This window comes from Haliotis rufescens, unplaced genomic scaffold (assembly GCF_023055435.1).
Source record: "Haliotis rufescens isolate VD_foot unplaced genomic scaffold, xgHalRufe1.0.p SCAF_26, whole genome shotgun sequence".
Classification (NCBI taxonomy): Eukaryota; Metazoa; Mollusca; class Gastropoda; order Lepetellida; family Haliotidae; genus Haliotis; species Haliotis rufescens.
The window spans coordinates 1,489,743-1,501,030 of record NW_025963957.1 but is presented as its reverse complement, the minus strand read 5'-3'; the positions used below and the strand labels follow the sequence as shown (position 1 = coordinate 1,501,030).

The window sequence follows — 11,288 nt, the reverse complement described above, 5'->3', positions numbered from 1 at the left end:
CGGTACGATGGGTACGGGTGATCTTTATGGATGACAATCGACGACGTCGGATTAAGGACGACGATAGCGCCGCTGGAATGATGACCAGGAGAAAGACGGACAGTGCATGCATCTGCAAAATAGAATCACGGCACTGCAGTCAAGTTACGTTTGCTCACCCCCATGTGTAGTGTAATAAAGGACACTTGTGCCCTGAACTGTTATAGTTAAAGTACAAGGACCCTCACGTTTAGACACATGTTTACGTTTTAGACATAATCCAACTCCACCAAAGTAAGTAGTTAATTGTTTAAACGGGTCTCATTTCATTATCTGTTCAGTGTGTGGTTATCCATAATCCGATGCAGCAGTAAGTACGATTTAAATTTAAGTTTTTAAAAATATTATATTTGCTTCAATTTCACCACGTGACTCAAAACATTCCACAAGTGCAATGTGGGGCCGACACATGTAAACATAGCTTAAGTTCGGTATTGTAAGTTATTGTGAGATGAGATGCTTTCTGTCGTACAAGTTGCAACGTTGTTTCCACCACTTATGTCAACAGACTGCAGCAAGCTACAACTTAGTTTAAATTAAACCCACGATCACGAGTATTGTGCTGACAAATCTGGAAACACAACAGGGCAACTCTTGCATACAGACGGGTTACAGATGCATAAGGTAGAAATATATACAAGAGAGCGATCTGTATCCCAGATAACCTAGCACAAACACGACAAAGATTGAAATCACCACCGCCTTGTCGCAACCCTATCAATCAAGGCAAACGGCATTACCATTACAGCACAGGAATCTCCAAATGCAAACCATGGCATCATCTCCAGCACACTACCTACTGAGAAGGCGCCAATACAGCTTTTGGAAGTGGAAGGGTACATGATTTGGCAATTAGCGTTACTTATTGTGTAATTGAGTTGAAGCTATATCACCAAATCAATACATCATATTGTTGTTATGCGTTATAGTGTCCCCGATCGCCCCGCTTTGGGAATGTTTAACTAATTAGTATGCTTCACAAACAGGGTGTGTCCACCCCTGCTATTTTCCCTGCATCATTCCCCAAAGCCCCATCCCACTAGATCCCTGTGGTCTTAAGACACTAATTAGTTCCTATAGGCCCGCGACTGGTTGTTCCTTTCCCTAGGTTCAGCCCCTTGTAGCCGTCGTTAGTCGTTAATCAATGAAGACAAGGCTTACGTCACCACTTGTATGTATTCCGTAGCCTATAAAAGAGCTCGTTCCCCTCTCTGACCAAGAATACAACAGGGGTTTCGTTCATGTAACTCATACATGCAATCTTGTAGTATGTTTGACATTTGCGTAGACGACAAGTTTCACGCTCGATCGATCGGTTACTTTAAAATAATACTTACGACAGACGACGTTTATGGTCGATAACATGCTTATTTTCAGAATGTTAGCATTATGTTATTGATGGTTTCAGTTTATGAAACCGTGTCTACCGTGAATCATAGTTGCTGATATATTTCTTAATTTGTATTTTCAATTCAGCTACAGACTTTTATCGAATGAATGTGTTTATTTGAAGTTCTGCTTTGAATTGAACGCTTTCTTAATTTACGCATATGTTTACATTATGCGGCTTTCCACCATTCACAGCATTAAGAAAAGAAAATCTCTTAAACAAATACTATTGTGACTGTGATGATCATCAAACGTTGATTACATTGGGCGTAAAAGGCGATACAGCGGTCAAAAGCATGTAGACAGATCACTGAAAATTGACACCAGGTGGTCGCGAGAAGGGTAAACACCCGTCTTTCACACAGTGTTTGTTTCCATACAGACTCAAACTCGTCTAATAAATACAAGTGTTTTTACATGCCATTTATATTATTCAAACAAATGTTTGTTTGTTGCGTGTGTTGTTTATTCCACCTATTTGACGGCGGTCTGTAAATAATCGAATTTGGACCAGACAATCTTGTGATCGACATCATGAGCATCGATCCACGCAATTGGGTTGGTTGGTTGGTTTGTTTATCGACGCACTCAGCAATATTCCAGCTATTTGACGGCGGTCTGTAAATAATCAAGTCTGGACCAGACAATCCGTCGATTGCTATCATGAGCATCAATCCACGCAATTGGGATCGATGACCGTGCATCAACCAAGTCAGCGTGCCTGACCACCCGATCCCGTTTGTCGCATTTTACGACAAACATGGGGTTCTGAAGACCTATTCTACCCCGGATCTTCACGGGTCTCCACGCAATTGGGATACGATGACATCAATCAACGAGGTCAGCGAGCCTGACCATCCGATGCCGTTAGTCGCCCCTTACGACAAACATAGTCGCCTTTTACGGCAAGCATTCTACCCAGGATCTTCACGGGTCTTCAAACAAGTGAACAGGCTAAAGCGGTTTAATTGCAAGTGACGTCACTTTATTCAAATTCTGATTACATTTGATTCATGTCGAGTTCCTTCGGTACCTAAAACAGAAAACTCAAGTTGTGATTATGTGTATGTGAAGAGCAGCAAAACTGTTATGGGGTCACTTTTGACTGCATGTCAACATAGAAGACATATGATATGTATTGATCTTACAAAAAAAGGAAGAGTGTTTTTGTTAAAAACAGCAGCTAATGTTAGTCAATCTTTTCAACTTTGGAAGGCGTCTTTTACTCATCAATAGAATTAAAGTAAAAATGCGGTGAGGTGAACGGGTATAAATACAATACACATTGCACATACCTTCAACAGTCTCACTGGCTTGTGTCGAGGAGTGCTTCCTGTACGTATCTTTCCATAACGTCACGTGTGACTCGACGATCACCTGCACAATTGTGACACATAGTCATGTATATGAACAGAACATGTGACATGTGTCATTGTAATCCAAATACAAAGATATACTGAAACTGTGTATACAGTATAACACTTCTCAAGACGTTTGTTACATTTGTTACTCCTACTGATGGGGAATGAAAATAACCAGATATTTCACCATATCGTAAAACACACAGTTACCGCTGAGGCTAACATTTACATGTAAGTGTCATGGAGACAAGATAGACAATGCTACGGTTCTAGTCAGTATTCTACTCCTATACGATACCAAAGTCTGAGAGAGGAATTTGGTGTGAGGAACTTCACAAAGGTCAGTATGATATATAAGAACATGATATACTTTTACTTTTGCATATTATTAGTTATGGTGTCTTTAGTTGCCATATACGGTGTCATATCAGGCTGGAAGAAAAATATTGGGCGAGGTGTCATATTTTTCTGCCAACCTAATATGACACCGTATACGGCAACTAAAGACACCAAAACGAATTTATTATGCCGAAAAGTGTATACAATTTGGTATCTGTGTCGCACATGTCATGTCAAAACTTAAAACTCAAAACTTGACACTTTCAACCTGAGACGTTAAGGGTCAAAGGGAGACTACTCTTCAAACCTCAGAGGCCAAACCTTGTTGATAATTTTAACTTTATATAATCTTTATTAAAGTCACGAACGTGATCCAAAAGCACATTAACGTCCTTGCACATAATTAATGATATTAAAACACAAAAACAGTGTAGAATAACGAATTTCTATACCAGAATTATCATGTGAGCTGGGTTTTGACCCCGTATACCGTCAGTAAAAATAAAAAAATTGCTGTTCTGACGATCTCATATTAGGTCAGTGACAACCATCTTGGATTCTTACTGGCGGTATACGGGTTCATGTGGGGTCAGTAGTCATGATTGGTCAATCTCACATTGAGGCATAATAATGGTATACCTACCCTGTTCATCTGCAAAGTGCAGCAAGTCATCAGCATCACGTTGCTCCATGTGCTGCTTTAGTTCAGCCTCAGTCAAGATACCATCGCCGTTGAGATCGACATCCTCAATACTTCGTCCAGCCAAGAGTAGCTTTACGCCTAACAGATATGGATAAATTAAGTAATCATTTGACCTGCGATTCGAGAATTTCCGTCAAATTGTGCATTGTTTTGCGGTCTTGCAGAGATGCCACTATTGATGAGACCAAGTATGTGTTCTAGAACGATTGCGTAGGAACAATGAAATGCCACGAGTGGTTGCTGAAAAGTTCTGAATCTAACTAGGATGAACTGTGTTGGTGGAGTTTGTTGCAAGGTATGTTGTTACATAATGCAGGTTGTAAGCATGGGAAGTATTGTACTTAATACTGTACTTGCATTCTATTAAGTGTGTACTATACATTTTCGTAGTGAGGCTCAGAACCTTACAGACACCCCTCTATTCTTCAGCATAAACAGGGAATGTACCGTGGCTTATTATTGTTCCCTTGTGTTGTCTCCATAGGTCGCGCGCTCCTGACTTGACTCTGCGCCACCATCTGCCGCCCGACACGTCAGTTACAGTCAGGGCCACAATAACAGTCAATAGCAGAAAACGCATCTGAAAATGGAGAGAGAAAATATAGAGTTCTTAATATCTGCACTTGTAGGCAGCCAAAGGAATACCGTTTAAAGTTTTAACAACATCAGAAACGCGCTATCGTGTCACTGCATTGTCTGGTCAAGAATCGTTTGTTTACAGGCTGTCGTCATATGGCAGGATTACTGTTGTGCAGCTCAAGACAACAAACAAACACTTACTTTATTTGGCAAATTGTGTGAGGGGCGGGTGCTACGCAGATTGTTTACCACTATTTTGCCATTCACGCCCAATGTTTACCACTATTTTGACATTCACGCCCATTATTTACGACTATTTTGACATTCACGCCCAATGCTTACCACTATTTTGACATTCACGCCAATTGTTTATCACTATTTTGACATTCACTATTTTGACATTCACGCCCAATGTTTACCACTATTTTGACATTCACGCCAATTGTTTATCACTATTTTGACATTCACGCCCAATGTTTACTAATATTTTGACACTCACACCCTATGTTTACGACTATTTTGACATTCACGCCCATTGTTTACTAATATTTTGACACTCACACCCAATGTTTACGACTATTTTGACATTCACGTCCAATGTTTACCACTATTTTGACGTTCACGCCCAATGTTTACCACTATTTTGACATTCACGCCCAATGTTTACCACTATTTTGCAATTCACACCCAATGGAATGTGTTACGGTAGATTATTCCTACACTCATAACAGTCGTGACCCGTGAAGATCTGGGGTAGAATAGGTCTTCAGCGACCCATGCTTGCCGTAAAAGGCGACTATGCTTGTCGTAAGAGGCACCTAACGGGGTCAGGCTCACTGACTTGGTTGATGCATGTCATCGTATCCCAAATACCAATCACTGGATTGTCTGGTCCATACTCGATTATTTACAGACCGCCGTCATATAGCTGCAATATTGCTGAGTGCGGCGTTAAGTGAGTGAGTTAATATTTAACGTCACATCGGCAATATTTCAGCCATATCGTGACGAGAAGTAATACATTAATAACATGTATGTATATATATATACCTTATAAAAACCTGTCATCAAAGGACAGTACAATAACTAGAATATCACAGGGTGTATAAAAACTAGTTGAGGAACATATAAAAGCAGAAAGAATTAACAACACAATATAAAAATAGGTCGTCAGTAACAAAAGGGATGTCCATACCAGGGACTGCGGCGTTAAGCAACAAAAAAATCATAACAGTCGTACAATGTACTGAGCACATTAAACAAGGTTCAATGGGTGTGAAAGAACAGGATCACTAATTATCTGGTCCAGGTTTGGAGTCATGGAATATTGATGAGTGCGGCACCGCGTTGGCCGAGTCAAGATATGGTATGTACATGGCTTAGCACTACTTCCAAAGTCTTGAATTGAGGTTAAAATGAACAATGTGTTGGTAAATGAGAGATCATAAATATAACCAACTGTTATGAAGTGTTATCCCCCATGTCATAACCACCAACGTGATGTGTGAGGAAATCCCAAATCGGAGATGGAAGAAAGACACAACATCAATGTCATATGGACACAATAATCGGGTAACCTGCCCATTTGACAGCAGTTCCACGCGGAGAGGACTACATCATGAAGTGCAGCCCACACGACACCGTCACAACATCAGTGTTGATAGAAGCATGGGTTCAGGTGCAGTCCAAAGACAACCAATGCTTAGCGTGATCTGTTAATTCTGGTCCCAAATACCAACGTAATAACCAGGTTCAGATTTAATCACCATGAGTTGGACTGTATTGTGTTACCCAGTTTGTATTATGTACATATACGTATACCGTAATGCCTTATTGCGTATGTGACGCTCTGGCATTTTAAATAAATTAGAAGCATGCACGAATTTGCAGCAATAAGTAGATAAGTTTTGCTTACATCTTATAAATTATGCGCGTGTATATATTAACATAAATTTCCAAATTGATAATAGGTTATCACGCAACACAATACAGAATATGAACATGTACATAAGTAATTAAGCAGGTAAAGATTATTTGATAAACTTTGTTCATTATGGAGCAATCGTCTCAAGATATGTCATTAAATACAGTGTATAACATAACATAATTTATTACGTCATAAATAGACATCATCTCGCTATTGTCCTTTGTCTATGTTTCGACGAATACATTAATATCTATTACGAAACCGCCTCTGTGGTCCAGTGGATAGAGCGTCTGTCCGGAGAGCGGAAGGTCGTGGGTTCGTTTCCTCCGTGGTCTAGTAGTAGAGCGGAGAGCGGAAAGGTCTGGAGTTCGATCCCTAGCCGCGTTATACCAAAAGTCGTTGGGATATGGTAGTTGTTGTTAACCTGCCTGGCCCTCAGCAAAAATTCTGCATTTGTACACAGCAGACGTAATTCTAAATCAACATACTGTTTTTATTTATTTCAACAAAATCAGTAACTGTACTCTCGTGTCACTGGATTTTCTGGTTCATCGATCACTTGATTGTCTGGTTTGTTTATATGCCTGCCTCGTATGGCAGGAGTACTGCTGTGTTGCGTCAGGCAATAAATACTTATTTTTATGCAAATTGTATGAATGGCGGGTGCTATCTGAAGGGCAAGACTTGCTTCCCCTATTCGCGAACAACTGCTGTCATCAGTGATTTTTAGTTGTCCATTCATATAATATCCACAGTTTTTTGCCCTTTACGCGAAGTGGTATTTCGTCAGAAAATCTAGGATGGTTATTCTCTTGCACTGACAATTTATATTTACACCATTAGTTCATCGAGACAGTGAATTCGTAAGTCCTCGATGGCAGATGATTATTGTCTCCCAATGGCATATAGGAGACAGTGTGCATATAAACGCATATTGTGTAAACATCGAAACTACTGGACAGATAAAAATGTAACTTAGTGTGATGACATCAGCTCGTGTGTTTATTGTACTCATCACTTTGTTATTTACTTTTATTTAAATTCGAAAACTGATCAAACCATTATTAAAAGGAAAATATAAACCTTCATGGAGACAACACTGAGTTGTCTAAATACCTACATGTACGAATAAAGATTTTCTTCTCTAAACCGATGACCATATGTAAACTACAACAAAACTGTTTCATGAGTTACACACAATGTTGGTTGGTTGGTTGGTTGGTTGTTTAACGCCGCACTCAGCAATATTCCAGCTATATAACGGGGGTCTGTAATTACTCGAGTCTGGACCAGACGATCCAGTGATTAATATCACGAGCATCGATCCACGCAATTGGGATCGATGACATGCATCAACAAAGTCAGCGAGCCTGACCACCCGATCCCGTTAGTCGCCTCTTAAGACAAGCATAGTCGCCTTTTACGGCAAGCATGGGTTGCTGAAGACCTATTCTACCCCGGAATCTTCACGGGTCTACACACAATGTAACCATGTTGCAATACGGTCGTTTGACAGCATACTTTGCATAGCTAATAGAAGGACTTGTCTAGCAATAGACCTTGCTATCGAATACATGTGGAATGATTATATACCATCTGTAGAAGAGGTTATTAATATTGGAGACTTCAAAATATGTGTCTCATCCCACTTTGCTCCCCTGTGGATGTAGCAGTGTCCGGCACGCTTACTACTTGGTGGATAGAAATACGCAGTTGCCATAAGTGAACAGGAAGTAACTAATTTCACGACATTCAAATACGGTAGAGGAAATATCATGTCCAAACAATCTGTGGTCACAGTGTACGTCCCACGTGATGCTGTAACTAGATATGTGCATGACGTCTATGACGTTTCCTGTGATAATGCAAATAGATTTAAATGCAAAACCTCAGCGCCAGTGAATAAACAGTCTCGAATGTCTGCCGAAACAGATTGGTTTACATCTGTCACTCACACAGTTTTCATTTGAAATGTACGTGACTGTCGGTTGCCCAACACCACACTCAGCAATACAGCCATATGACAGCGGCCTGTAATCTATCGAAGAAAACGCTGATTTTCCTGGTAAGGGCACTGTGTCTATAAAGGTTCTCACAGGGCAGGGCAAATATCAAACAGTAAAATGAAACATATTAAAGAGAAGTGTTGTCCAACGCCGCACTAGGAACCATTGTTTTGTTAGTAAAACCTGATTTTTGAGTTCCTTCTTTTTGAATTTAAAATAAAAGCGAGAAAACCAGTTTTATAGTCATAAGGAAATATCTGTCAACAGCAGAGTCGATGGTACGATCCTGACCACATCGTGAGCATGTGTTTATGGGTCACGATCAAATAGTGATAATATCAGGTGTTCGCGAAAAGATGAGGGATCCTGCCCCACCGCTGGCACCATTCACAATCGCATGTAACGGCAAGTCAATTAAGTTTCCAATACCTCCCGGAAACATGGTCTTTCATTTTAATTTTGCTTCATAAAGCAGGTGCTTCAAATTATGCCAGCAACTACAGAGGGATAACTCTGTTGTGCATCTTCAATAACAATATTTACTTTCATTATTAAAAAGAGACTTGGGTCTTGGTAAAAACAGGTAGTTGAACATCTTCCGGATTTTCCAACAGAAAAAGACTAGTTGTAACGCTTTACAAGCTGATATCTTGACTACCTTTGCGGTACAAAATATACTGAGCATGATAATCCCAGTAGATGGAAAGAGGATAATCCCATGGTTGTTTGCTCATTTGAGTTAACTGTTGCATCGGAATCGTTTACCAGACATTTTAACTACAATCGAAACACGAATGGAAATATTAAGTTTAATAAATACGTACTTATAATGTATGGAATATGTATGTTCCGCTGCGTTCACGTTAAGGCAGTCATTATGCGTATATCAATTAGACATGAAAGGCTCTCGAGTTAAGAGAACAGAGCTTTGGTTAAAGAAGATATGGCATAAAAACAAATATTGATATTCCTCACCCGAAGTCTTTTAAACCACATAAAGTGCTCAGTATTGTATCATGTAAGATACGTTGCCATCAAGTTAGTTAAATTAGTACCTCGTAGTACACAGCAGAACCACAAAATAATCTGCAGAGTTAATGAATGTTTGACACATCGTGGCGGTATTACCTACTATTGATTCAAAAATGTCATCGTTAAAATTTCCCATCTTATCCCTATCGTCCTTCGAGATCGTCATACTTCACTACCGATTGTAATGTGTTCCCAGTTCGTTCATTATTATCATACAGCAAAAACTCAGCCCAATGAACGTTCAAATCAGTTCGTCCCCAAATGCCATCTCCCCCTACAAAATATTGATTATTTTCTCAACAATTGTACTTGGGCGGGAAGAGCTATATTTAAGACATGTCAATGAAACTGTCAACGGTTATTTCAACAACCGCAGCTCAAGCTCAAATAAATAAAGCCAGACTGACTTCAGTCTTTAAATACCCCCACAAACAAAAATATAATTATGCATGAATGTTTAGCCAAGTGTTCTTACCTTGCCGGATAACAGATGATGTTGTTCGAATTGATAAAAGTTTGTTCCTCTTATATAGACGGCAAGTTGTGATAATATTGATTAGCATAACTGCTGCTGGCAATTTGTAAAAGTAACATAGGTGTCAACATCCTGATAACATCGATTACACCTAACACCTGCAATGAGTATCACAAAAGAGTGTAATAAGAATCATTGAACCATTGCTGCACTCCATGTACGGTTCTGAAGGTGTCAGAAAAAAAGTTCACTCGACGTTTTTACCAGTTAACATTTGTTCCCAAACGTAATACACAATCTGCCAACAGTTCGTTTTCAAACCTTTACACAGAACTTGCACAGACATTGAACTATTTTTGTATTTAACATTTAAGCTGTAAGGAAAGAAGATGTATTACTGAGGGTCCTTCAAACGATCTTGAGGGCACTTTCGAGTATTAATGTACGTATAACTCATTCCATATGAGGATAAAAGGTTCCTAAAAAGGAAAACATAAATTCTGAAGTTTAGTGAGCTGATAACCCAGCAAATGGACAAATACGTTTGCATTTACCTTGTGGCGCTTCCTTTCACTGCATTTAGCAATCCACGATAAGTCAATTAATTGACGATTTGTCTTGAAGTCCGTAATTCACGACATGACAGTTAGAGCTGCCCAGTGAACACAAAACAATATCAGCCGTCATTTTCAAACGAGTTACATTTTTGAAGCCAACTGATTATAAAGTAGTGATACAAATATATTTATGTTTCCTTATGTCTACATTGAGTATTATCCATATAGTGTGTACTTTTTTGAATTCCTATTTCATTTTTCTATTTAACCAACTCTGTAAAAAAACCTGAAAGGGGTAGGGTTAAAAATTCAGGAAAATCGTTAGAAATTGATATGGAAGTTTTTATCACATATGTTCACATGAATGAGAACTAGACTTTGGTCATTTCAATAATTGCACAAAATGCCTAAATATGGATAAAATATATCAAGAAAGATAACTTAAGAGGTTTCAACAAAGTGTTATGTCTTATCCCTACATTTCACATATTGTTTTCTTCAGATGATATTTGCTTTCATTATTGAAATTGTCCTGAAACTTTGGTATAACTATATCTGTTGACACCATGTTTAGTGACAATTTGTATGTTTCTAATATTTTGTTGTTTTATGCAGCACTCAGCAATATTCAAGCAATATGATGGCCGTCCGTCTGAAACATCTGCATGCAGATAAGAATCACATCACGATTGCACCACGGCTCCAGTATTTTTATGAAGGTGCTAAAAGCTCATCACGTCAGTGATTATTTTTCAGAATTCTGGGGATGACACATTTTTTTTATAAACTTGTTTATGGTTCACGTTGTACGTAAAGCACCATCCTGGATACAGGTCAATGAATTCTGAAACCTGACAAATTGTATTGACTATACATTATTA

The 11,288-nt window shown here is 39.1% G+C and overlaps 1 protein-coding gene across 1 annotated transcript; it reads right to left on the bottom strand.

Annotated features, from left to right (window-relative positions):
- Positions 1-2,391: 2,391 nt before the first annotated feature.
- Positions 2,392-9,892, bottom strand: LOC124128708. Its single transcript, XM_046492149.2, has 5 exons — positions 9,851-9,892; positions 4,279-4,411; positions 3,772-3,909; positions 2,724-2,805; positions 2,392-2,461 (listed from the first exon to the last, which is right to left on the bottom strand). Exons 2-4 carry the CDS (start codon positions 4,409-4,411, stop codon positions 2,735-2,737), a joined length of 342 nt encoding a protein of 113 aa, XP_046348105.2. The 5' UTR covers positions 9,851-9,892; the 3' UTR covers positions 2,392-2,461; positions 2,724-2,734.
- Positions 9,893-11,288: the final 1,396 nt, after the last annotated feature.